This window comes from Colletotrichum jinshuiense, chromosome 4, assembly GCF_051148585.1.
Source record: "Colletotrichum jinshuiense chromosome 4, complete sequence".
Lineage (NCBI taxonomy): Eukaryota > Fungi > Ascomycota > Sordariomycetes > Glomerellales > Glomerellaceae > Colletotrichum > Colletotrichum jinshuiense.
Window position 1 is genome coordinate 5,567,240 of NC_139311.1, and position 27,839 is coordinate 5,595,078.

The following is a 27,839-nucleotide window of genomic DNA, read 5'->3' on the forward strand; positions in this document are numbered from 1 at the left end:
AAGCGATCAAGAGGGATACATGATGTGAGCTCCGCGAGGGTTGGAAATTCATCACAATCATCAACAGAAGCGGTCGAACTGGCTTTGTAAACCTTAGTTGCAGTCTTCATAAGGTCTCCTAGAAGAACAGATACTGCCATAAGTTGCGACCTGTAATTGTCTTGCTTCGGAGCGATATAATCGATGCCGATGTCAGTGTCATCAATGATGAAAGGGGCTGCTCCCATGACTGGCTTGTTGAGTCTATCGAAATTTCGCAAGGACCACCAAAGAAAGTCACACTGCCCTTGTTGTGCATTAGTCGGTACTTTTACATGAAGCGAAATTGACCAAGCTTCGCAAATGGCTTGAGATAAATAGCTTGATGACCGGTCTACTCCACCGAGACCGTCGTTGTGTAGATGCATTAGGGCTAAGATTTGAATCTTGGTCACTCGATCAGGCTCGAGATCTGCTTTGATTGCCGCATCAAGACCAGTCAGAAGATTTGATGCGAACTGAAGCTGGCCGAGAATCGGCCCGTCATCGTGTAATTGGAGGAATGATGCTGCCTGTTTGGTTTTGCAAGCAACAAGGCAGACAGCCCTTACGAGAAAGATAGAAGCGTGTCCATTGCTATAGTCCCGAAACATTTCGCGTCCGTCTATAACTGGAATAAGATCATCCAGGAATGTATTGTAGATCGGCAAAAGTGCATCTGTCGTCGATTCAGGCAACTTAAGAAAAGCCCCTTCGTCTTCAAGATATCGCCTATGATGTCCTGAGAGTTTGAGTGGAGCAGTTCTCCGTCTGTGTCTGTTGTACCACGCCAATTGGCGCTGTGTTTTCTCTTCGGCAGGTGAGCTGTTTCCAGTTGATTGAATAGTGTCGTCTCGAAGATGTGATAGTGTTGAGCTTGACATGGGCTGTACAGTGTTTGGCGCTGTTGCCGGACTCATCGATAAATCCACTAAGACCGATTCGGGATTATAGAGACTAACTCTGCTGGGACTTGGGCTTGAGTCGCACGTATTTGATGCTGATTTTCTTTCCGTTGCTGACTTTTCGACATCCACGACTGTATTAGGTCTCTCGGTCTCAGTCACATGATAACATCTTTTTTTTCGTGCTCGACAGCTATGACATGGTAAAACAGAGATTCGTCAGTTAACCATGGCCGAAAATACCACGCTGAGTCTTAGGGACTTATCTTGTGAAGAGCGTTTCTTGCCAGGCGTTACAGAAGATTGCCATACAACCTCCATAATGAGCGAACTAAAGAATGTTGAGGCTTGGTGGCCCTCTCTTTATGGAAGTCGGGCAATAGGTGAACGTGAGGGGAGGTTTGTCGATACAGGAGGCGGCAACAGCCCGCATTTGGCGAATAAGGAGATGATGAGAGTAAATTCTGGGACCGCTCTCATGAATTAAATCTCCTTCGGTTGTAGCGGCATCCGCCCTGGAAGAAGCATGTCTCCGCTGCACCCGACCCTCTTTTCCAGGTAGTGTAATTACCCCGCACCGTCTTGCATTGGCGCTTTACCAAGGGTCCTCTCTAATGAGGGGGTAGATGAACAACCATCCTGATTGTTAGTCATCAGCTAGCATTTTAGGCTTTAATCAGAGCCACTTCAGTCAGACTTGATCAGACGGCATCGACGAGACAATAGGGACTAATACGTTTTTTTTGCTTTCTGGAACAAGAAAAAAGACCCATTGAAGATAGTAGTATATATTTTGGACTTTCTAACGAATAGCCCAGATCAATTCAAGACGGTGTCATTGTATTGGCATATGCAGCGTCGTACAGTTGGCACCTACTATCTATCACATTTGGATCTACCATAGCTACCCCATCTCCAACTACCCCTCCCAGATTACCCAAATCCATAGCTCCCGGCATTCCGGAATATGGAGTCCAAGCAGGGACACCTGGGCCATTCGCTGGGTTCTTTGCAAAGTTGGCCCACGCTGTCTGCATGAACTTGCTCAACGCAAGAGCCTGATCAGGCGAGGTCGGCGATGGTGGCAGATTTCCATAGACAAAGTCAATCTCAGCTCCATGGACGGGACGAGATAAAACATCGCCAGGGGTGGGGGGGAACGAGGTTGAGTTGAAGAGATATCTCCATGTGGGAATTCCTGATTGTGCTGAAAGACGGGCCTCGTGCCCTACGCTGCAGGTGAAGTCGAGATCGGTGGCCATCTGCGTAATTGCGTCCTTGGCCGTGGGGAAAGCGGCACTAGATCCGACAGGATACGCAGCAGCAACAGTCTTTTGCAACGCCTCATCTCCTGGGAAAGTAGCTGCCAGAAAGGCGTCCAGTTCAGTGGGCGGCAAGCTCATCGTGAAGATGTCGGCCTCCTTCAGGTTCGTGCCCAACATCAGCGGTATACGAGGGACGCGACCCGATTGACGCGTAGCATCTGGTAACGTGGGGACGTTGGTATCGCCATCGGCAACAGGGGGGAAGTTGAAGGTTCCGTTCGTAATCACAGAGAGGATGGAGTCAACGGGCACGGCTCTGACGCAGTCCAAGGCTTTCTGGCTGGGGCTGCATTTTAAAGAGTTGGCGAGCGTCTGGAATGGAGTCGAATTTTTAGCTGCCCCGGCTGCAACGCCACCCATTAGCCCGTTGATATCACCGCCGGCCTGTGGTGCGGTGACGAGGTATGCACTGCCGGACTCCGTGATCGCCGCGCGGAAGGGGGGGTTAAGACCGCTGGTGAGCAACAGAAGGTCAACAGATGCTGCACCAGCAGATTGTCCAAAAATGGTGACCTTATTTGGATCGCCGCCGAATGTCTTTATGTTGCGCTGAACCCATTGCAGAGCAAGCTTCTGGTCCATGAGGCCAACGTTACGCATTTGTGGAGGAATACCGTCGACATTTCCAGGAAAGCCAAAAACTAATCAAAGAAATGTCAGCAGATGATGACGAATGCAAAGGTGACAAAATGTTTGGGCTTAGTACTCACCACTAGTCCGGTAGTTGGGTGCAACAATAATCACATCCTGATTCTGAACAAAGCTCGAGCCGTCTAACGTGGGCGTGTTGGCACTTCCAAACTGGAAGCCACCGCCATAGTACCAGACCATAACAGTGCGTCCTTCGGCCGGCCCTGGAGATGAAGGTGCAAAAACATTCAGAAACAAGCAATCTTCGCTTTGTGGGCCTTGAGAGCCCATCTGAGCGGCAATTGCAGCTACCACAGTGTCAGCACATAGTAAGAACATGGGAATCGATACGAAGACGTAAGAAATGGTAACTTACCAGGAATGGCTTGCATACAGGAAGCAGCAAATTCGGTCGCGTTACGAACATCATCGTGAGGCATCATCGCGGCTGGAATGGGAGGTGCGAAGCGCACGGGGGGAGTGGCATATCGAATCCCTAGGAACTTATTGACACCATTGGTTGTGGTGCCTGTGTACATACCATCGTCTAGTTTGACTTGGACAGGCTGCTGCGCATTGGTAAGGAACGATAGACTAAAGAACACAATCGCGACCTGCGCGATAGTGGGTGAATGCCATTGACGACGAGAAAACATGGTTCGATCAAGTTGTTAGATCTGGTAAACTAGCACCCTGACTTGTTTCTATGACTTGGTAGCTGGTCCAATTTATTCCGATTTATACTACTTCTTGAGAAGCATTGGTATCGGCAATTCCGGACGTTCATGATATCTAAGCGCTGACTGATCGCCTAATGGCATTAAATTTCAACTCTTTGGTTACCAATATATTAGACGAACAGGAAAACCCGTTAACAAGGAAGTTTGGAACATCCTAAGTTACGTTGACGAGCGATTGGCGAGTATGCAGAAGCGAACCCCTGTAAAGCGAAACCGACGGGTTTCCGCAAAAATTACCTGTTTGAGATTGTTACCATGTTGTTTGATAGGTGGAAATGTCAAAATGAGAGCTCAACACCCTGACCCAAAGACTTTGAATGTAACGACCGGGAAATATCACGGACTATGACTCGGGAATTCCGATCGAAAGCTATACAACTAGGTTCCCCAGTAACTAATGTCCAACCCGGAAGACCTCATGATCAGTGCCGAAGAGGAGAATGGTTCGCTGCGGGGCTTTATGCTTAACCTTAAATCTGTACGTGATTTGGACTCCACGGGTTTTCCAGCGCACTGACTAAAAAAGTCAGTGCTGTCCGTCCTACTTCGTGGAGATCAACAATGCCAACATATAGAGTCTTAGGACGTGCAATAGCTCTAGATTGTTTCTCACGGCCAAGGATTGTTTTATTCAATTGGTTCTGATCCTGTCGCTGTTTGTGCCATATTACCTCGCCCCATGTGCCACCGCATCTGCCCAATGAAAAGGAACCGATCGGGTGGGAACTCACTCCATGTTAGTGAGGCCTCTATATACATTTTTGCTCCAAAAAATACTGATATATTAGTATTTAACTGAACAAATATTTCTAGGCTTTTCCGGGCAATGAATCCAATTTGCTCTAACCGCCCTGGGCACAAATGAAGTAAGTTCGCATGTCTTTAAATTGTGAAACAGATCACAGTTACCCAAAGTGGAAAACATGAAACACGGTTCTGGGGCTTATTCAGTAAGCCCCATAAGCTGCGGATGAAGTTTTGCTTGGGCACGACATAGTTACCCGTTACCTGGAGCTCCAAAATAGAATTTTAGGTGCTAGGGAGCTCAAAGTCGTGTTTGTATTACTGATGTGTCAACTTATGAAGCCCTGCCGGAGGTGTACACTTCTAATATATGTATTGCACCTCCCCTGGGGTTATGTTTATTAGTGTGGTGAATTTCCCGAAAATTTCACCGAAAAAGTAATGTTAATACAATTTTCGCAAAAAAAGTACACGTCTAAAGATTTCGCCATTCCCCAAGTCGTTGAAGAGCAAACACGTTCCAGATGTTAATGCACTTAGGAATAGGTAGGGAACCGGTAGGAAAAAAGAGAACATGCGTATCTCTCATACACATGAGGCATGTAAAGAATTGATAGATAAGACTCTAAGAGAGCTGTAAAGTACTCGCCAGCGTAGTATTAATACGCATAAAGCACACATGTCACATTGAAATTCGGCAAGTTCCCTAGAGTCACGGCAATTGTCATGTGGAGGCCGCACAAGGCAGCCGCCGACGATAGCTTCACATTCCCTCTCCAACAATAATACACCCTGTCCCCTTACAGCTATTATTCACTTTTATGCAAGAGCAGTGTGACTTTACCAATATAGCATCTTTTCTTAGTCCTTTTCTTAGTAGTCTTCAGTAGTTTTATTTCTGTTTACAGTAGGTTCAAGCTCAGAGAAGTAAAGGCGGATTAGCTGATAATCATTTTAGGATTATCGTTACTTCATCTCATTTCTACTTCCAATTCTTTTAATGGCCAGAAAATCAGAAGTTGTACATATTCTGAAACACAGTAGCCACTATTGTACTATTCCTAACGTTACAACCCTGTACGTTTACATGATAAGTAAGAATCCCGCATTAGTTAAACTTCCGGATAGTCTACAGCTAAATGACTGAGAAATCTCGTGTCAACCCCCCCGACACATTACAAATATATTCCTTTCTTCCAGCTTTGTGAACTCTTCCATTGATTACAATGACATTGAGGCGATCATGGTCCTGAAGAATTTTAACATCCTCAAGCGGATCACCATCGATAAGAATGCAATCTGCCAAGTAACCAGGTTGAATCTTTCCTAGTTCGTGGCTTCGCATCAACAGCGCAGCTACGCCGGCAGTGGCAGCAATGATGCTTTCGTGTGGCGTGAAACCCAGGAGTTCGACGAAATGCTCTAGGTCTCTGGCATAGGTGCCATGAGGAGTCCATGCAAAGCCATAGTCCCTAGAAACCAGCTGTTAGCAAGGTCCTTCATCGAGTATCATTGGCGGAAACACATACCCGCCTGGTAAAATCACGATACCGCGGCGATGCATCTCTCGGAGACCTGCGACCGCGATGTCAAGCTCACGAACATATCCCGCCTTTTCTGCAGCTGCTTTCGTATAGCCAAAGGCTTCGGCCTCAAACGATGTCGCCACAAGCCAGTTAAGAGCTGGTACAATAATGCTCTTATCCTTTGCCCTCTGTAACATATCCATACCTAATAAGAGTAACACGCATCAGAAGCTGGCCGATCTGCCCAAAAGAATTACTAGAAGGGATACTTACCTTCGTCATCCACAAAAGATGCATGGTATATCACGTCCACACCGTGTTTGACGCTCATCTTGATTGAATCGCGAGCTCGAGCATGAGAACATAACCTCTTGCCAAGACTGTGGGCCTCTTCTACACAGGCTGCGGTTTCTTCATCTGTGAAGTAACAATCATTGGCAGCGCGGGTTCCAGTGATTTCCTCCCCTGACATGCTCAGTTTAACATTGTCAACACCTATTTCCTCAATATTGTATCGCACTACCTGCTTCATCTCTACATCTAGTCAGCATATTGATTTCGGTCAAATAAGTGGCTCGCAAAACAACGTACCGCTGGGGCCATCAGCAAATCTTGTGATGCCTGCTACCAAGTCCCCGTTGGTTGTTGCAATTTCTCTTGCATTAGCAAGATAACGGGGGCCTGGAATATCCCCTGCGTTAATCGCATCTCGTATGACAACATCAAGTCTGTCCTTTGCTGAAGCAGCCCCAAAGCACCTGATAAGACAACTAATTAGTCTCTAGGGACGAATGGTATACGACAGTGCGTGTTACCGTATATCGTGTATCCAGAGTCGAGATAACACTGAGCACTCTTCGTTGTTAAGAGAACATGCTCCTCGATTGGCAAATCTCCAAGACGATCAAGATCTCCTCCATTCCAAGTGAGATGTGTATGGCCGTCACCCAAACCCGACATCAAGGTTCTCCCTCGACCGTGGAAGACCGTGACCGACGGGTCTTTCTCTATTTCTTGTTTATCTGAGACCTGACCGACTTGAATAAATTTATTTCCTGGATATACTGATCAGCAAGGCTTGGATCATCTTAAGGTTTAAGCAGACTCGCCTTCAACCAGCACGTCGCCAGGGTAAGGCTTCGCACCCGTTGAGTCCAGGATTTTGACATCAGTGAATAGGATTCGAGATTTTTTATGCGTTCCAAGGATTTGGTAATCCTTCGGTTGGAGCTTTGGGTCTAACTTTAAATTTTTGATGAAGGCGATATTGCGTGGGGCTTCTCCGCTGTCGTTGACCCGTTTCCACTGCTTGTGGGAGCCTTGGGGCCAAGATACGTTGCTTGGGGCTTCCGTATTAGCCATATTCGTCCAATAAACTTCGTTGTATAAATTTCTTAATAGCTCTAGTTGAGCAGTTTGTCTACCAAGATTGAAACTGGAGGACTTTTCGAGATAAAATCAGTCTTAATCCAGGCGGGCGCTATATCAGATTACCCCGTGGGGAACCTTACATGTATGACGGCCCGGCTAGCCTCAAATGGGTTTGGCTGATGACCTTGACTCCGCAACTCGATTAATGCATCACCGCCCGTCGCTTGATGCACTTCCGTACATGGCCGCACCCATATCCGCGTTCTCCGCCCTATGCCGCGTCTTACTCCATAGTGCAATGCCCAGTCCCTCAGTAAAGTCCGAACTATGCATTAAGACTCCGAACCCCGCACTAAAACTCCGAGACCCGCATTAAACCCCGCTGCGATCTAATTGTTAATACGGAATACCCCTCCGTTGTGCCCGGCTGCGACTACGTCCTTAGCAATTGAAGAAATTTAAACTCACAGAGCAATTGTATTTTTAACGCCATTTATTATTTTCCGAACAGAATCTATTTAAAATGGGCTGGATGTTCCGTGGCGAAACAGCAGCTGCGGAGCATCATGTCCCAAAATCGAAGCATCTTCACGTTGAAGACCACAAGAACATTGGGTCTTCGGAATGTTTCGAGGATACCAGTATTCCAAACTCTTATATACCACTTGCAGCCAATACGTCTGTGGAGAACATTCCATTCATCGACCCTGCTGTAATATCTGCCTCCAAGAAACAAGGACTAGTGTGGCTGGTTATTGACAACACTGTATACGATTGCACTGCATTTTTAAAGGAGCATCCTGGGGGCGCTGAAGTTATTCAATCGTTTTGTGGTCACGATGTTAGCTGGCAATTTTGGAGATTTCATGACGAGAAGACTTTGCGAGCGTTTGGAACCTCTTTGAGAATAGGCGTGACGAAAGGCGTTAAGAACAGGTTCGCAGAGCCACAGCGTTTTATTGGTTTGCGGAAATTTTGGGAATCTGAAAGTTAAAATACCTATTTTCCCGTCCAAATGGTGTATATATAAACAGCTCAAGTCACTAAACCATGATCTAACATAGCTCAGGTAGGTAACGTTCAATGGCACCATATTGTAGAAACTATATTTAGTCTAAAATTCGGTAGTTGTCATGATTGTGCATGAAATTTAGTAGAACAGTAAAATTTTCATTGTTTTCTTATGCCTGAGGCCCTTCATTCTACTCCAGTCTAGGACAAAATTGAAATAGGATTCCGTCCATTTTCTGTTTTTAATACCTCCACACAGTCAAGGAAACACATTCTAAGACAAATTCAACTTCAAATAAACTGCCCAGGGTGTAAAAGTCTGCGAATGGAGATCTGATCATTCTATAGGTCCTAGATCCTAGAGAACGTCTTTGAGCAGGCGGCCTAGTTCAACTACAGATTCAAACACATGCCAATGACCTGTGCTTTTCAAAATAGTGAGACTGCTCTTCTCTATCTTACTGATATATTGTTGACAAATCTCTGGCGGCGACACCTTATCCTCGTCGCCGGTGACAATGAGTGTTTCTGTGGCTACCAACTCAACTTGAAGATCTGGTGCGCGAGCAAGTGCCCAACAGGCCTTCGCATAAGACTCAGGATCCTGACCAAGGAGACTCAGTCGGATAGCTGTTGTCCCAACATGGTTTGTCTTCTTAGATGACTCTGAAGTACCAGCTTGTACAATAGCGTCCGTAACGGCGGTCATGCCTTTGGCTCTCACCAATGCGGCCCGCGCGTAACAGCCTTCGACTGCTGCCTTTGGTAGCGGGGAATGGGGCGGGCCCAGAAGCACAAGCTTTTTAAGAAGTCCCGGGTTTTCGAGAGCAAATTGAAGAGCTATCAAACACCCAAGTGAATGCGCAACGAGCGTGCCGGGGTGTGTTGCAGATATCTCAGCGACATCGAAGATAGACCGAACATCTGCTGCCATTGACTTCACGGTCAGGTCGCTCAAAGGGTGTGTCGGGCTGAGCCCATGCCCTTCCAGGTCGAACAAGTGTAATGAGTGAGTGTCATACAGCTTGAGATTCGAGATCAATGGTGTCCAATATTCTAGCGTGCCACCGAGACCATGAACAAAAACCACGTTGCTGGATCCCGATCCAAGCTTCTGGTAGTTGAGAATCTTGCCGTCGGTTTTCAAAAGCCCTCTCCCAGTGCCGAATGACTTTTCAGCGTTGGCTAAATTCAAAAATGAGGTGCTGGATACTTTTGTTGCAATCGGGTTTGTGGCTGAGGGAGCAGCTATCTTGTTTCGTAGGGTGCCAAGTCCAGTCACAGAAACAGCCACTTCGTCGCCAGGCTTTAGAAAAACAGGTGGCACCTTCCCGATGCCGACACCAGCAGGCTGCAGTGGCATAATTAGTCTCTATAGTAAAGCCAGACACAGAAAAATAGTAGAAATTGAACCGACCGTTCCAGTAGCGATCACATCTCCCAGTTGCAGCGTCTGGCCTTGAGAAATAGCCTCTATCAATGTTGGAATGGAAAAGATGAGGTCATTGGTGTTGGCCTTCTGTCGGGTTTCGCCATTAACCCGTGTTTCTATGTCAAGTACAGTAGGAAGCTGTTCTTTGGGAACTGCAATCGGGCCCTGGTAAACGAATCAATTAGAAAACTGTTTTTTTTTTTCAAGACCAGCGTTGCAATAACTTACAATAGGGCAGAATGTATCAGGCGACTTTCCTAAGAAGAATTGCTTGTGATCTCTCTGGCGCTCTCTGGCCGTCATGTCATTGATGATTGTATAGCCCCATACATGATCCCAAGCATTGGCGCCGTGAATTTTAAATCCAGGTTTACCAATAATGACCCCGACCTCTCCTTCGTAGTCCAATGTTTGAGTAAAATCAGGGTGGGGCAAGATATCAACTCCGTCGGCAATGATACTTGTGGCTCGTTTAGTAAAGATAACCGGTTGGCTAGGTCGGTCAACCCGGTCTGAGCTATCATAGCCAGAGCTATTGAACTCTTTGGCATGCTCCATATAATTCTTTCCCACAGCAAGAATATCACGACCCTGAATTGGTGCCAGGATCTTCACTTGTTGCGCTGGAATAGGGTCTCCATTCGAAACAATGTTGGATGCGCCTGCTTCAATAACTTGGTATAAGTCCAGAACTGGCGTTCCAGAAAGGAAAGACAAGGGCTGAATGGTCTTGCAATTCAAGTCGTACAGTCCCATTCGAGCATGTCCGGAAATGGGATCGATAAATGCAGCGTACGGTGTATGGGAATCCATGGTGTTGTTGGTGGTGGTATGGAAATGTAATTCAAAGGTTTAGAAGAAGCTGTTATAGCCAGTAATGGAACACAGCGCCTTCACATGGCTCAAATATGCGGATATACATTTCGCAAATAGGCCGGGGCCAGGATACAAGTTCTCACACAACCTCGAATAGCTTCATCAAGTTGCGGACACTAGCAGGGGGCGGAAAAGAGCGGAGTGGGGCTGTACGGAAGCCCGCTGTAATGCGTGGTGATGCGCAGTGACACGCGGTGATGCGCGGAGGTGAGCGGCGATGTGCGGTGACACACCCGAAGCAACATACTTGCGTAATTAGCTAGCTCAAGATGAAGCTTGTTTTTGGCCGTAGCATTGACATCCATATTCATACCTTGTGTTGAATCCCTTTTTTTTGATAGTCTGCAATGTGCCATAAGCGGCGAAGGCGGCCTACATCAATACCGTAATTGTCGGAGAACCCACCCCGCTATTGCTCTAAACTGCAGAGAGTTAGATTCATACAGAGATGAGATAGAGAGGAGCAACAACCATTAACAGGCAACAAAAAAGTCTATTTTTGAAATAAGAGAGAATACATTCAGGAGAGTGTTTTAAACTCCATAGGTATTAATAATGGCCTAGTATGTAATATGGCATTAACGTGAAAAGCAAGGGAACGAATTACAGCACCTAGGCAGTATGTAAGATAGAACCAGGCAATTGTCAGACTCAGATATAAGCCATTGTACCACACATGCAAGTGTGGAGATTTTCACTTTTGTGTGTACATACATGGTGGAATATCTTTGACAGCAATCTAGTATGCAATCCTATACATCTAGAATAACGTGTTTCAGGAAAGCGATGGTTACATACTACAAGTCGGCAGCGGTTGCAATATCAAGGTAGGTGAACAATCCGGGGTTATCAATGAGATTGAAATGGGAGCGTAGATTCTGTAACGTTTCCTGGTATGACAAGATACACAGCTATTGTCCTGGGAGAAGATAATCGTCGGTCATGATTGCATCCCACTCATTCCAGTTCATTGTAAAAGGTGAGATCCACTGTTGTGGCTCCAGACTGCCTAAAAACATGTCCATACCCGTTGGTGTTTCGAGACTCCATTCATCTGAAGACGTGAAAGCTGAGGATGTCCCCCATTGTGTTTTTTTATTTGGATCTTGTTCATCAAAACTTTCTAGGCGTAATCTTTTTCTGTAAAACATATGAGAGATTTCTTCAGCGGCAATAAAGTCGATGATAGGGGCTTACAAAATCTTCTTGAGAAGCGGAGTTGCTCTCTCACAGAATTTGCTGAGGCCGCTCCGTTCTATTTCCATGAAGGTATCAAGAGCAGCTAGTATATCTGCCTTCAATAGATCGGTGGTAGTGGCATCGAGGTCGATGTTGGTGGCATGCGTGTAAGCCAAGAAGATAATTGCATGAAAAGCATGAAAAGAACCAAGACCGTGATTGTACCATTGGTACGGTTTGAAAGCTTCTTTTTCATGCAAGCTACGGTGAATACTCAACAGAGCGCGAGCACCTTCCATGCATCTATCGCGAGAATAAGTCAAGTTCTCCCGAAGATATTCGTTGCCAGAATTGGCCATGTAGCGATGTATCAGCACAGGGCGGTGAAGTAGTAATGTCAACTGGTGTGAGTAACCGAAAAGAATATTGGCATGAACTTCCTGGAATGCAGAGAGAGACGTAGCTGTCAGATCAACCAGGTATTTGCCATTAAGAGCAACCTGCTTCTCCTGAATTTCCGAATCCAACTTAAGGATTATATCGAATGAGGGAGGATTCGCTCGGTCAAAAACACTGCCACATATTCGACGGCAGAGGTCGTACATATCGAACTTCAGAAGCAGATACGACATCTGAGAGGGACCTTGTAATGGAGAGCGTGGGGATGGTTGCTCATCGAGGAGCTCGGTGTCGTCGACATCGAGTGGCCGCTTGACGTTGGACGGTGTATGGGATAAGTCCAAGTCGCCTAAAGTCGTATTTTGTATTGTGATGAGCATTTGAAGCGCGGCGTAACATCTTCGACGCTCTTCTGCAGCAACAATACCGAGATGGAAGGCGTCAGGGTCGACATGACAGCCTAGTGACAACGCAATATGCTTTGCAGTACCGAGGAGAACCCAAGACTGCCCATGCGTGTGGTTGATACCATATATCAATATCACAAGGGTTTGAAGAGTGTTGAGGTTGTGCCGCCAGAGGTAGTGGTCGGACTCTAAGCACTGCATAGCTGCAGATCGATAGCGGCTACAAAGGAGCGACATATTGTCGGAAAGTTCCTGGCAGCGTCCCAGGTCCTTTAAAAGGGAGGCATCTTCTGCTTGTACAGCCAACACAGCCACGCTGAGCACAGCAAAAAGCAGAGCAAGCCAGGATCGAGATACGTCGTCTGGCCGATCTTGGAAATTGGAATACGTTGCTTCGAAGGACGGATCATGGAGAACATGAAATAGCTGTTCTCTTAGATTAGCCGATCTGATGACCGAGGGCATACGGGTCATAATAGGAGCTCACAGGAGCATAAATCTTGAAAAATATGTCTTTCAAGTGATTACAAGCGGAAACCGGGGGCAGCAGACTGAGAAGCTGCTGGAGCGAGTGAGTGGCCATCTGGAAGGGGACGGCATGATCATCGTCCAAAGACTCGGATTTCAGGCCGCTGGTGACAGGGTTGGCAGACAAAATTGACGACCACTTTGAGAAAAAAGGATTATACCGTTCGTGGCCCGAGGTGGACCGAACGAGGGTTCCAGAAAATGAGTAGGAGAATGAGGAAATAGGAGACCCAGGAACATCTTCAGGGCCTAAGCCTCGTGAGAAGCCATCATTGGCTGTTGATTCGGGCTGTATATTTACTTCCGGGGATGGGAGGTGAGTTTCGTACGAGGTCCGAGGATCCGATAATTGTCGAGTTTCATCCTCTTTTTGTGTTGCCAGCAGCTGCTCCAATCTGGCAATGCGTTCAATAAGTGCAGCGTTATTCGTTACCGGCATGACCGCGTGCGGGCGCTGCTGTTGACATAAATCCCTTAGGTAAACGCAACGATGCGCTGGGACACCACGTCGGACACAAGCCTCGCAAGGCCCCCTGCTGCGGCTGACATTTCGGGAGCATCGAATCTTGCGCTCGCGACAAGGCTCACAGCTAAGGGGCATACGACGTTGGGAGAATAGCGGCATGTCGCAATAGTTGGGTGTATGTTTCCGCACAATGAAATGAGAACAGAGACCTAGGGAGGACCAGGAAGAAATGGTTGAAACCGAAAACGATTGGGGTCTCGGACTTGATTACCCCGCACCACGCCACTCCCCAAGTTGCTCTGATCGATTATGTGCCAGCTCCATAAGTAATCATGGTCAATACAATGGTACCAAGCTTAGTTCTTGACACTGGCGTATATGAACAAGTTACAGTAGCGTCGGGGTGTAACATAAGAAAGATTACATAATGAGCGACGCGGTACCTAATTGTGTCGTAGGATGACAATTGTCTAGGTTCGACCACTGGCATGTGGATAGTTGGCGCGGCATGTGGATCAATGACTATCTCCGCAGTTGGGTAATATGCATATGTTCATGTTAGGACTCGGCTCAAGCTATCTAACTATCCGATTGAGTGCTAATCGGCACCATTTTTGCGAAGGGCGGGGTAAAACCAATTATATTCATTGAGTGGAAATGTCTAGAAATATTTGCCCAATTAAATGCTTATATCTCGGTGTTTTTGGAGTAAAAATGGGTATTTCGGGCCTGGGCAAAAATGGTGTTGATTAGCACTCAATGGGACAGGTCGACCAGGCAAGGTATCGCTGGAGCCACAGCTAATCCGGCAACAACAGAGTATACCCTGCTACAAAACGGGTTGATTATTCAACCGTCTAATTTTCCTTCTGAATTTTTGCTCCGGTTTATTTTCTTGGATACGTTATTAGGAATTCAAAATGGTACGTGGACACGTTTCTCAAGACAAGCCCCGTGGCCACATTGATTAGTCCGATTAATATAATGCTTTGAGACGCAATATCAGTAGTTATTCTCTAGCCCTGTCCCACAATGTTTGAAGAACCTCAAGGCTAGCAACAAGATTTTTTGACTCCGGGCTCCAGGATTTTACAATTGATATCGCTTTTTGAACGGCGTCCTCCCAGCCAGGTGGCAAAGAAATCGAGTTAACCTGCGCAGCCGCAAGGAGAGACAATGCACCACAGAGCGCAACGCGTACGGTATACCACGTCCCATGATGTCTGTGATGATAGGTTGCATCATTAATCGATTCCATCGAGATCTGCATGCATCTATAAGCCAGAGGCTCAACATCACTTCGATGCTGAAGAAGCTTAGATGGGGGTGCGTGAATCACGAAGTAGAGAAAAGGACGAAAAAGCCAAGTCCGATAAAGAAGGTATCGACTTCGCACGTGTAGACCTAACTCGTTGTACGAGTCAAAGATGGACTCGGAGATACATAAGTCTGGTGGTAAATTTTCAATCCTATGATACTTTTTAGTCAGTTCTATACCGGGCTTAAATAACATCCACAAACTGTATTTCTTACCAGGCTTCGAGTTTCTGATTGAGTGGCTCTACCAGCATCTGTAAAGAGCCAATGTTGTCGATCCAGCATGATGGATTTTGGCTGTAGAAAGACCAAACAATTTCGTTGCCAATCCTCCTCAAAGAAGTCTCAGAGAGGTAATACATCCAGCTGTTTAGCTGCTTGGGGTCGGTATGAATCCTGCCAGGGGACTCCGGTGTTGTGATGGGTGGTTTAGGAAACGCATATGGAAATGGAAGATGCTCAAGTCCGGTGCTCGTTATGCGAAGCTCATTTGCTAGCTCGCTTACCAAAAATAATGTTAGACAAGGAATCAGATTTGGAGGCTGGTTTAAATAATGATTGAACTCACCACTCTGACTGCATACAAGACCAGTAAAGCCGCTGTACCAGACTTCCATCAGCAGTACGGAATCGCTCTGGCGAAAAGGCTCTGGATTGAATATGAAGTTTCAGTTGCAGGCTGGCCTGGCTGAAGCGTAACCAAGCCATGATTGGACGCATAACGAACATCTCATATACCCCACAAAAGAAAAGACACTGTATGGCCAACAGAGACGGGGGTTGTGAACACATTATTTCCCGACCCTTGGTGATGAGTCGTTCAGCAGCCATCTTTGACGACAAGAAATCTGCATTCTCCACACCCTGGAATCCACGAGGGCCAGAAGGCTTGTAGGGTACTGAAACCAAGCCCAAAGCGCAGGTAATGGACTTATACGAAGGTCAAGAAGGTCAGCGGAACAGAAGGTTTTAGCACTCTAGAACACGCACTTACAACAAGAGCAGAGTTAATATCACTAGACCATCCATTATCCAAACAGCTCTTGGCGGCCTCTTCCAGTGTTTGGGTCTCAAGGACTGGGTTTTTGCAGTGAACATTTTCTAGAAAAGCTTCGATTGCTGTGCTAATGACTTTAGTATCCCAGGAATGCTCATCCATGATTGTACCTGCCAGCGATGAAGAGGCGGAATGCGAGTTGAACGAAAACGTTGATGAATCTTCTGGACCCGTCTCAACCTCGTGCATAACAGCCAGAGATCGATTTTGTAGCTGAAGACCAAGTTCAGCAAAGACTGGCCACTCAAGGATGCTCTCCACACTCGGATACGTTGAGGAGCCACATGATTGATAGACTGGCGGATCTTTTGACCTATAATTGGCAAATTTAGTTAGAATTTGCATCATCGATAATCTCCCAAAGTGGTTCTTGTTGGTCGGCGTCTCTCCATCACGTACTGAGAGTCATCAAATCGTTGTTCTATGCGACTTTCTAGGCTGTCTAATCTGTTCATTATGTGTAGAGTCGCGGAATCGTAGCTGTTATGGTTACTTAGCTTGGAGTTCTTTCTTACAATGGCAATTAAATGGATAGTATACTTATGAACATACTTAGAAAAGTCAGATCTTGCGTCCTCATAGACACACTCAGCCCCAGTGCCGAGACAAAATCCGCATGACGGTCTTTCATTATCGCATTTGCTCTTTCGTCCGCGGCAGACATTACAAGCCATGATAGATCTTCTCCGAGGATACACACTGTCTGTTCTTACACGCTTACGCGCCGAAGACTCTGCTGCCGATGCATGAGACATGATGACTTCGGAACAGGGGAAGGACGCAAGTGCTGCTGCAAGGCCGAATTTTAGTCAGAGACTGCATACAGCCTTGGTATTTTGGAACTTCATGGGTTATAATAGAGGGTGGAGGGTCTAGTGCTGCATCCTGCGTGACCCAGTTGATCTAGTGACGTAGTGCAGAGTACTCGATATTCGGTGTTCGAAGGAAATGGAGTTGGCGTAATGTGACCACAAAACGGATATACGATAGTCCGCAAAAAGTTAGCCCCACCGTCTTCGTCTGCCCGATGTGCGCAGTTGCAAGGCACAGGTAGCATAATCAAATGATGCACAAGGAATCTTCGCAGTTTTTTATTATCTTAAAAAAAAAAAAAAAGCGGATTGTAAAATCCTTCGCTCTAGCAAAGTGCGGACATGAAAGACTTTTTATTATACGGGGCACACACCCCAAACCCCTTATAAACCGAATATAGACTTAAAGTGCGACCAATAAAACACGGCTTACTAAGATGAACCTTTTTGTTCGTCCTTCACATCGACATGACGAACTTCCCCATTCTCCAACTTGGCCGTTGTCATAGCTCCTGCAAGTGCTTCTCGACCGTCAAAAAGTTCACCAATCTCTTCGAGCGATCGACCCTTCGTCTCTGGTAACAGAAAGAAGTTGGTGACAACTGAGGCAGCTGTTATACAGCAGAAGAGAATGTAGTACTTCCAACCTATAGCCTCTAGAGCAATGGGGTTTACGAAGGAGAGGATGACCAAGGATGAGTAGATCATGATAAACTCAAGACTAATTCCTTTCGATCGGATGGAGTACTGCAGAATCTCAGTCGGATACGCCAAGACCAGTGGTGTGTAAGCAATGTCATAGTGAAAAAAGTAGACGAAGATGAAAGCAATGACAGCAATGCCGAGGCCATGGGATGGCTCGATGGCGAATCGAGCGGAACAGATAGTCCAGATAATAAATGAGACTAGCATGCCCATTCCAGACCAGTTCCAAAGTGTACGTCTACCGAGGCGATCGACTAACACTGCCGCTATAATTGCTGCAACAAAGTTGAAAAGCTGAAGAAGGCCGTTGATCAGTGTCTGCGTATCGGGATCCTTAATTCCAACGGTATCGAGGACAAGAGTCAGATAATAAGAGACGACGCTGTTTCCCTGTTTGATTCAATCAAAGTAAGATTTTGGGCAACAGGACAGTGAGGAGTTAAGAAGTGCTTACGACCCATTGTGAAAACAAGCCAAGTAGACAAGCTATCATGACTCTTTTGCGATTGCCAGGTGTGGCTACAAGAGCACTCCAACTGACATTCTTAGCCGATGCATCCACTTCAATTGCGGCAGTAATCTCGTCCATCTCGAAATTTACAAGTGGGTTTTGATTATCACCACCAGTGTGGAATTCAGCCAGGATCGATCGGGCTTCTTCGCTTCGATTGTTGGCAATTAGCCACCGCGGAGATTCGGGGAGTTTACACCACTAATTAAAGGCGAAGGAGACCTGGTTAGCCTAACGAACTGATTACGGGACAGTGAAGGGGGTTTGGACGAACAAAGATAAGTTGGAGCAGAGGAAGACCACCCTGGAGGATAGACGGGCCTCTCCAAGCCCAAACACTCGAAGGCATATGCTTTTGCAAGCCGTACGTACTCCACGCCGCGACGATAGAGCCGAAATAATAGAAAGTCCAGAACAATGCGGTATAGATACCACGGTGGGTTGGGTAGCACAGCTCGGAGATAAGCAGCGGGCTGGGTTGGATGATAGTAATGGCACCGATTCCAACAAGTACTCGAGATGCAACAAACATGCCGTAGTTAACCGACGCAGCTTGTATTATAGAAGCAATTATGATGATGATGCCGCCCAAAAGAAGCGTAAATTTGCGTCCAATCTTGTCCGACAATGAACCGCATACTGGAAGAGCGAGGATGGACCCGAATGACTGTGCAGCGTTGACGAACCCAAGTGTATGACCTTTTGGGTTGTTGAAATCTTCTTTCCATGAAGGAAGCGCCTGAAGGCCATTCATCAAAGATCCTTCGACAATCAATTAGCACGTTGTGATGTAAGGAGTACCGAAGCCGAGATGCCTGCCTACCGTCAAATCCTGCAACAGCAGATGACATGAGAGGAATCATTAAAAGAAGATTCAGCTTAACTAGGTAAGGTACGCGGTACCAAGGTTTCGGGTCCTGAGGAAGAACCTCTGATAACGCCGAGGGAGAAGCGTTGCTCTGTCGACGGCCCATGTTATAGAAGACAGGATTGTTGTTTTGCGAAGGAGTTAATGAAGGAGTTAATGATCGAGGAACGGCCGATGGTAGGATTTCATCTACTCAAGAAGCTGGGACGATTTTCTTCTTATACTCAGGGTGGCATTTGGCGGCTTGGACGTAGCTTATGCAAGATCGAAACCAACCCCCGGATTGCACTGAAAAGTTTCCACCTCCGCTTCCCCGGACCATGGAGGTGGTTTGGTGGAGAAAGTACGGTACCAGCATGTCGGTGCCATCATCTGACCATAGGGTCAAGGGATCTAGACCAGGAGCAGAATATACGCTAAGCGGGGATACTCGGCAAGATCTCTCATTGGGTAGAAGCAGTTTGATGGTCCGGGGATACTCGGCAAGGGAATAAATTTCAAGGATACAATCATCTTGCCGACGTTCCCCGACGAGAACACGATCAGGGTTTTGTGAATAGGATGACTGATGGTCCGTCCCAATTCATGTCGCGATCACGCGTCCTTTTATGATATGTCACGCGTCAAAATCCGAGCATACTTTTGTCGTTTTTTTTCTTTCTGTCCTACGCCGATAACTTGCCCAATAATCCTGTTGCGTTCAGAAAAGTTGTGTGACAGCAAGGATGAGCAAACCCCAAATACACTGGCACGGCGTGCTAGAGGATATGACAACCAGCGAAAAAATCAGCTTGCTGTCAGGTAAGGGAATTGATGTCCAGTTCTCGGCACTGCGAATTATGGAAGGAGAGAAGTGAGGCTTGACTGACCCCTCGCAGGCGTCGACTTTTGGCACACCGCAAGTATCCCTCGTTTGTCTGTCCCATCGCTTCGCATGTCTGATGGGCCCAACGGGGTTCGTGGTACAAAGTTCTTCGACAGCATACCGGCTGCTTGCCTTCCCTGTGGAACTGCACTTGCAGCAACATGGGATGTCCGCCTAATGGGAGAAGCTGGAAGGCTGATTGCCCGAGAATGCCGCGCAAAGAGTGCCCACGTCTGGCTTGGTCCAACTGCAAATATCCAGAGGTAGCTAAACATATTTTATTTTTCTAGGCAAAATACTGAATAGTGCATCTTTTCTAGAAGCCCTCTCGGTGGTCGAGGTTTCGAATCCTTCTCAGAGGACCCTGTGCTTAGCGGCATCATGGCAGCAGCTCTGATTTCCAACGTTCAAAACGACAACATTGCAGCATCCTTCAAGCACCTTGTGGCCAATGACATGGAGCACCAGCGTACTTTGGTGGATTGCATCATCAGTCCCAGAGCCTTTCGAGAAATCTACCTTCTTCCATTCCAAATTGCCATTCGAGACGCCAACCCTTGGGCCCTCATGACAGCATACAACAGAGTTAATGGCGTACACATGAGCGAGAACGACATTCTGGAAGACATCATAAGATCAGAATGGGGCTATGATGGTTGTATTATCAGCGATTGGTTCGGAACATACTCCACGGCGCAGGCTATAAATGCTGGTCTGGATATCGAGATGCCAGGACCACCGGAATGGAGAGGAAAGAAGATTGCCACGGCGTTGAGCGTGGGTAAAATAAGCGAGGCTACCCTCAACAAAAGAGTAAGCTCCGTCCTCAAACTGGTGGAGCGATGCTCGCAGTCAGGTATCCCGGAGTCTGGAAAGGAGGTCTGTCTCGATTCTGCACAGGATCGAGACATCTTACGGGAGATGTCGGCCGAAAGTGCTGTGCTTTTGAAAAACGAAAATGGATTGTTGCCGTTGGATCCATCAAAGAAGGTACGAATGTTGTTTGAATCCGCTCAGTGTGGAAGACGCTAATAATTGCCCAGATTGCAGTTATTGGACCAAATCTCAAAAGTCCATTTTTCTGTGGTGGAGGTTCAGCCTCCCTACGGCCTTATCGATCCGTTTCAGTGCTTGATGCACTTGAAGAGCAGCTTCAGAAGCCTGTGGATTCTGCGGAAGTCTGTCATATATACAACATGCTGCCTGTCATGGGAGACCTGATCACCGCACCTAACAGCGGGAAAAAAGGTTGTTTCCAAATGGAGATCTACAACAAGCCAACCACGAGTCAAAGTCGCACTAAAATAGAATCGCTGGAACTAGACGATACCAACATTGTGTTGTACGACTATAGCCATCCCGAAGCGCTGGACAATATCATCTATGCTACGATTGAGGCCGACCTTGTTGTTAAGCACGCGGACAAATATGCATTCGGTGTTACAGTTGCCGGAACAGCAAACCTCTTTCTTGACGACATTCTTGTGGTATCAAATGCCGAGAATCAGACCAGAGGAGAGAGCTTCTTCGGGTCAGGCAGCATAGAAGAGATTGAATATGTTGATCTCCAGGCCCACAAGGTTTACAGGCTCAGACTGGAATTTGGAAGTGCGGCAACATCGGACTTGAACAAAGCTGGAGCGCCGGTTTTCGGTGCAGGCGGTGTTCGTTTTGGATGTGCACGCTGTTCAGACGAGACCTTGGAAATAGAAAACGCGGTCAATCTTGCAAAAACGACCGAGCAGGTTGTAATATGCGTGGGTTTGGGACCTGAATGGGAGTCTGAAGGTTCCGATCGCGTTAGTTATGACCTGCCTGGCAGGCAAAGCGAGCTCATTTCGAGAATCTGCGCAGTAAACGCAAACGTCGTTGTAGTGATCCAGTCTGGTACTCCTGTGGCAGGACCCTGGGATGAGGCGCCAGCAATTCTGCAGGCCTGGTACAGCGGAAATGAAGGCGGACATGGTCTTGCTGATATTATATTGGGTAGAAGAAACCCCGGCGGAAAGCTGCCCCTTTCATGGCCTCGGCGCATTGAGGACAATCCTGCATTTCTCAGCTTCCGGTCCGAAGCTGGGCGATGCTTCTACAACGAAGGTGTCTATGTGGGCTATCGCTTCTACGAAACAACGAAAAGAGAAGTACAGTGGCCATTCGGCCATGGATTGTCATATACCTCCTTTCAGCTGGAACATTTGGAACTCAATATTGAAGGCTACGACGTAAATGGCCAGCTAAACATCAACGTTGTGGTTACAAATATTTCAACCCCTAAGCAAATGGATGGCAGCGAGGTAATTCAGGTTTACGTGAGAAGAACATCAAGTTCTGGGTTTTCTCGACCTGTCAAGGAGTTGAAAGGATTTAAGAAAGTATCCCTTTCAGCTGGGCAGACAGAACTTGCACATCTTGTTATTCCACTGAAATACGCCACGAGCATTTGGGACGAGACATCTGGCTCTTGGCTGATGGAGAAGGGAAGCTTTCAGGTGCTTATTGGTAACAGCAGTGCTAGTACTCCACTTGTTGCAGACTTTGTTGTGCCTAACTCTATTTATTGGAAAGGCCTCTAGGGATTAAAATTAAAAAAATAATTGTTGTTATGTTCATACTTGTTCTTATACCATTAGAAAGGCAGACTAGGTAATCACAATTATCTCTTAGGCACTAAACAAGATTAACTAAAATATGCGCAGCACTAGCAGTGTCACTAATGGCAATATTAAGATAGTTTCTATATCTGCTACAATTGTTCTTGTTGAATCTTTAGATGGCAGAATTCAGCTTTCTTACAGTTTCGATGAACCGGTGCACTAGTGACCCGAGCGATTTTATCTGCCTATGAAATCAAGGATACCATGTCTCGTCGCCTGATTATGATAAGACCTTGCGTGGTAGAAGAAATAAAGGTAATGGGGTAAGCGAAATGCAAAGTGCTTTCGTGGTGAAATTGGTGCTGGACCTCAACAGCCGGTGTGTCTAATAACGCGTCTCCGATCGATTCTAGCGAGACCTGCTGTATATGAATGTCTCGTCCGAAAGAAGAATTCAAAAGCTCGGTATCTAAATCCTGGAAAACATGAGTTCGATCGGCACCCGGTGGGATATCTTCTGGCGCAGACTTGGCATGGAAAAAGAGGGCTCACGTGCTGTCATACACCCCGCGTATCCCTCATTCGAACGGAAGCCCTTGCCAATACAATTATCATTTATACGCGTGTTCATGTAGTCCACTTGTCCAAGAGATCTACACTAGGATGCTAGGACGAACAAATCGTCAGACAGATTTCATGCATGCTGCCTACTTCTTGTTGGATAAGTAATTGCGTCATCGTAAGCGGCTGGTCTTGTATAGATCATGATCTACACGCGTATATTTATGTGGAGTCGTGATTGCTTTCGTCAGTAATGGAATGCGAAAGCGAAGCAAGAAAATCTCCAAAAGAAACCCAGAGACACGCAATAGTCACAAATTACCGCCCCTATTACGACGTCGCTGAGGTGTACGGACTTACAGGGGGCCGGCAAGTACCCTATGTTTTTTGAATTATTAGAGCTTGCGCCCTGATGGTGTGCTACAACCTCAACCCTCTATTTTCAAATACGCGGAAACTAGAGTGTCTCTTTACAGAACCTGATGCTAAAATTGTGGACGTAAACTTTGCAATTAATCATTGTCCCCAAAACAGAGAAGACATTGTCAGGGCGAAGTGCCAATAATGTCGTCACGGTTATCTAAAAAAAAAACTAGCATCCCTATAGATATTAATGGTACATCCAGAACTGAGATGAGGCTATGAAAGCAGAAGTCCACCGCATGCACCTGGATGCGAGAGCGAGAATGCAACATGACGAGTAAAATAACATAAAACCAAATTCCGTGTAATGTTAGTCCGAGGAATGAACCGAGATACAACTGCGAGGTTTTATAAGTATATAACTAGTCCATGATTTGTAGTATCGATGCTCGACTTCTAAGTCAAACCAGTAGCTTACTCAGACGAACTATTTAAAATGAAATTCAGTTCTGTTTTGGCTTTCGCAGCCCTTTTCTTCGCACCTTTTACAAACGCCAATCTCAGCAGAGCAGAAGACACTCATAATGCACAGACTCTGGTGACTTGGGATAAACACTCACTTTTTGTCCGAGGGGAGCGAATCGTCATTCTCTCTGGAGAGTTTCATCCATGGAGAATTCCGTCCACCAATCTCTGGCTGGATGTGCTCCAGAAAATCAAGGCTCTAGGCTACAACGCGGTCTCATTCTACGTCAACTGGGCTCTGCTTGAAGGTAAGCCCGGTGAAGTCCGTATGGACGGCGTGTTCGACCTCCAACCGTTTATCGACGCCGCGGTGGAAGTTGGACTCTACCTCATCGCAAGACCGGGTCCATATATCAACTCCGAACTGTCAGGAGGTGGCTTTCCTGGATGGTTGCAGCGCAACAAAGGCGAACTCAGATCAATGGCACCTGATTACATCAATGCGACAAATAAGTACATTTCGAGAGTGCTTGATGTAATTTCAGAAGCCCAGATCACGAAAGGCGGACCGATCATTCTCGTTCAGCCCGAGAACGAATACAGCCTGGCTGTTGGTACAGACAACCCCCTGGATTCAGTTAAACTTCTCGACCCGAATTATATGGAGTTTATGAAAGATCAATTCCGTCAGAATGGCGTGAACGTTCCCCTGATTAGTAACGATATGGTCCCATTGGGCAACTGGGCTCCAGGAACAGGCAAGGGAGAGCTCGACATTTACGCTCACGATGCATACCCTTTCTACCGGGGATGTGAGTATGCCCGCAGCACTCATTAGCCCAAGCTAACTTGAAGGTATAGGTGGAAACCCTACTGATTGGACAGACCTGACCCCTTTAAGCTTGAGTTACACCTATCAATCGCATCTCCAGCAAAGCCCAAGCACTCCGTACTCGGTCTTGGAATACCAAGGAGGTGCTCCGGATCCATGGTAACCATAGTCATTCCCATATGAAGAATCGCTTGTTGATGATATCAGGGGCGGTGTCGGCCTGGACAAGTGTGCTGCAAAGATCAACCAGGACTTCTCCCGCGTGTTTTTGAAAGAACTCATCTCGCGATCAGTCAAGATCCTCAATCTCTACATGGTAATTAGAAGCCGCTCCTTTCGAAAGTATATGGTTCTCACTGACGAACATGATAGACATATGGAGGCACCAACTGGGGCAACATGGGCCATCCAGAGGGCTACACGTCTTACGATCACGGTGCATATATCAGAGAAAACCGCGGTATTGATCGTGAAAAGTACAGCGAGGCCAAGGTTCAAGCGTATTTCCTTCATGCTTCCAAGGCTTACCTCACTGCTATTCCCCAGAATGTCACAGCCCACGAATTTGTTAGCACTGCAGCACTGCAAGTTGTCCCAATTGTTGGCGATGTAACGCGCTTCTATGTGTTGCGTCATGCCGACTATACTTCAATAAACCGCACTACATACACGCTCACATTACCGACCTCTGTCGGCAATATCACCATCCCCAAGTTAGGGGGTCAATTGTCCTTGCACGGACGCGATTCTAAAATCCACGTCACAGACTACGACATGGGCGGAATCAACTTGATCTACTCATCGGCTGAGATCTTTACCTGGAAACAATACAAGAACAAGACAATTCTGATCATTTATGGAGGTGATGGCGAAGAACATGAGTTTGCCGTATCGTCTTCCTTGGGGAAGCCGCGTTTCGAAAGCACCAACGCCACAAGTTCTCATTTTGGAACGTTCAGAGCTATTCACTGGCATGTTCAAGAAAAACGACAGATTGTACACTTCGATGGCCTCGAGGTCCATCTTCTGTGGCGGAACGACGCTTACAAGCACTGGATTCTTGACCTTCCTGATGAAGGCACTGGACTTATTGCTCCGTCACAAGGGATATCCTCTATAATCGCCAAAGGCCCCTACCTTATTCGGAATGCGACATTTTCAGATGGTGTTCTTCACTTAGTTGGAGATCTGAACGCGACGGTGACCCTCGAGATTCTGGGCGGAATCCCAGAGAACGCTTCAATCAGCTTCAATGGTCGCTTGGCTACTGGCGTTGAGAGAAGTAACGGTAGAATACAAGCTGAAGTAATCTTTGAGGAGCCCACTTTCAGCCTGCCTGACCTCACTGCTTTACAATGGTACTCCCTGGATTCACTTCCCGAAGTTTCAAACACTTACGACGACTCTGCCTGGACCGAAGCATCTTTGGGCCAAAGCAACAACCCTCGAAATCTGACAACGCCTACATCACTCTATTGCAGTGATTATGGCTACCATGGCGGTTCGATTATATACCGAGGCCATTTTGTCGCTTCTGGTAAAGAGACTTCGTTCAATCTAACAACATCGGGCGGGTATGCATATGGCCACTCGGTTTGGCTTAATGGCACTATGTTGGGCTCCTTTGCAGGAGACCCTCACACAGCAAACATGTCACAAGTTTTCAGTTTGAATTCCCTGGAAGCAAACAAATCTTACGTTTTCACTGTGGTCATTGATCACATGGGCATGGAAATGAACTCCTTTGTTCGATCTGATTCGATGAAGCTGCCAAGAGGTATCATGGACTTTTCTCTGGATAGCCACGTACAGTCAGATATATCCTGGAAACTGACTGGAAACTTTGGTGGGGAGAATTATGTTGATAAGACACGTGGTCCCTTGAACGAAGGAGCCTTCTACGCTGAACGCCAGGGCTACCATCTCCCAGGCGCCCCCACTTCAAACTGGACATCTGTTTCCCCCTTTGAGGGCATTAAGAATCCCGGTATTGCTTTCTACCAGACTGAGTTTACTCTCAGTTTGCCGGTTGGCTATGACATACCGTTGAGTTTTGTCATAGCTAATGTGACCACGAGCACTGGAGAGCCTAGTGTTTTCCGCGCGCAAATTTTTGTCAACGGGTACCAATTTGGCAAATACGGTAACTTAAACATTCACTTGTCTTGATTAAGGCAAGAAAAAATTCGCTGACCTTTGCATAGTCAACCACCTCGGGCCACAGACACGCTTCCCAGTTCCGGAGGGCATTCTTAACTACAACGGGCATAACACTGTTTCACTTACTCTTTGGGCACTTGGCAACGAGGGTGCCTATCTTCAGGGGTTCAAGCTATCAGCAGACCATGTTTTGCAATCGGGCTACCGCAAACCAGGAAAGACAGCACAGCCTTCTTGGGAAGAAAGACTTGGGGCTTATTGACACATTGAAAGTTTATACTGCTGTATTCTGGAAATGAGTTAGTATGGTTAGTAGCAGTTCAATAACGGACAACAGGTACAATGAAGAGTAAGGACTAGCTGAGATTACTCTTAGGAATATATTTGGATGGGCAGCAACCCTAACAACTTACCTACTCCTTCACAACAGCAAATTGTAATCGCTAACTCGCTTTCCGAATTGAAACATGGCATGACTGGCCCAATGATCTGCGACTGCTGTGGCTCTGAAGTATTGGAGCCAGCGCCGGAAACCTAGCTCCCCTATCTCTAAGAAATCATAGAGGGGATTGATTCTAGAAAGGGACTTGCAACTGTTCAGCTCCACGGAAAACTTTACGAAAGGTGGCGCGCTGACAGAATGAACACACCTCATTTGTCTTTCTCCTTCCATCTTGTGCTTGCCAATTAACATCCTTCGTCATCAGAATACACTAGCTTCAAACCTTTCTGGATGATCTTCTTTTCGCTTACTCCACTAATCCAAGCTTCAGCTTCCACCCATCCTACTGATCCGTAGTGCCCCGGTAGTCGCAGCCCAGCGTGCTTCCCTTTGCATTCAAAGCAAACAACCTGGTCACAAGGGCAAGTGGTAATATATCACAGTTTTCTCGTTTTTGCTTCGCTAACATTTTTCTGCTTTTGATAAACTCCTCTTGCGCCACGGATTTCTTCATCTTGTTAAGGATGTCTTCGACTGCCAGCTACTAAAAATTGAAAGATACCAGAGGCACAAACATCTAGATATGCATCATTCATCATGTTGTGGACTTGAAAGGTGGCAATGATAGAGGGGCAATGGGCTGTGGGCGAGGTGGACCTGGTAAAGGCGAAAGAGTCCGGCCAGGGGCCCCTCCGGCCTGGGTGTTGTAAAACTGCTGTCAGTGGGGTTT

The 27,839-nt window shown here is 46.8% G+C and overlaps 6 protein-coding genes across 6 annotated transcripts; 2 read left to right on the plus strand and 4 right to left on the minus strand.

Moving 5' to 3' along the window:
* Positions 1-1,747: 1,747 nt before the first annotated feature.
* On the minus strand, positions 1,748-3,417 carry EsH8_IV_001425 (carboxylesterase/lipase family protein; the record flags this gene model as incomplete). The annotated part of the gene is made up of 3 exons (XM_083266315.1): positions 1,748-2,889; positions 2,959-3,186; positions 3,255-3,417. The coding sequence occupies 3 exons, from the start codon at positions 3,415-3,417 to the stop codon at positions 1,748-1,750; spliced, it is 1,533 nt and encodes a 510-aa protein (XP_083125210.1).
* A 1,957-nt stretch (positions 3,418-5,374) lies between these two features.
* On the minus strand, positions 5,375-10,515 carry EsH8_IV_001426 (uncharacterized protein; the record flags this gene model as incomplete). Its single annotated transcript, XM_083266316.1, has 8 exons — positions 5,375-5,409; positions 5,644-5,834; positions 5,892-6,093; positions 6,162-6,422; positions 6,480-6,542; positions 8,733-9,621; positions 9,688-9,867; positions 9,931-10,515. 8 exons carry the CDS (start codon positions 10,513-10,515, stop codon positions 5,375-5,377), a joined length of 2,406 nt encoding a protein of 801 aa, XP_083125211.1.
* A 4,051-nt stretch (positions 10,516-14,566) lies between these two features.
* EsH8_IV_001427 (fungal specific transcription factor domain-containing protein) lies at positions 14,567-16,386 on the minus strand (the record flags this gene model as incomplete). The annotated part of the gene is made up of 5 exons (XM_083266317.1): positions 14,567-15,026; positions 15,091-15,375; positions 15,443-15,804; positions 15,869-16,244; positions 16,331-16,386. The coding sequence occupies 5 exons, from the start codon at positions 16,384-16,386 to the stop codon at positions 14,567-14,569; spliced, it is 1,539 nt and encodes a 512-aa protein (XP_083125212.1).
* A 789-nt stretch (positions 16,387-17,175) lies between these two features.
* On the minus strand, positions 17,176-18,713 carry EsH8_IV_001428 (uncharacterized protein; the record flags this gene model as incomplete). Its single annotated transcript, XM_083266318.1, has 3 exons — positions 17,176-17,838; positions 17,903-18,160; positions 18,234-18,713. 3 exons carry the CDS (start codon positions 18,711-18,713, stop codon positions 17,176-17,178), a joined length of 1,401 nt encoding a protein of 466 aa, XP_083125213.1.
* A 1,360-nt stretch (positions 18,714-20,073) lies between these two features.
* On the plus strand, positions 20,074-22,265 carry EsH8_IV_001429 (uncharacterized protein; the record flags this gene model as incomplete). The annotated part of the gene is made up of 2 exons (XM_083266319.1): positions 20,074-20,682; positions 20,844-22,265. 2 exons carry the CDS (start codon positions 20,074-20,076, stop codon positions 22,263-22,265), a joined length of 2,031 nt encoding a protein of 676 aa, XP_083125214.1.
* Positions 22,266-23,706: 1,441 nt separating this feature from the next.
* On the plus strand, positions 23,707-26,929 carry EsH8_IV_001430 (uncharacterized protein; the record flags this gene model as incomplete). Its single annotated transcript, XM_083266320.1, has 5 exons — positions 23,707-24,487; positions 24,537-24,666; positions 24,715-24,823; positions 24,880-26,650; positions 26,712-26,929. 5 exons carry the CDS (start codon positions 23,707-23,709, stop codon positions 26,927-26,929), a joined length of 3,009 nt encoding a protein of 1,002 aa, XP_083125215.1.
* Positions 26,930-27,839: the final 910 nt, after the last annotated feature.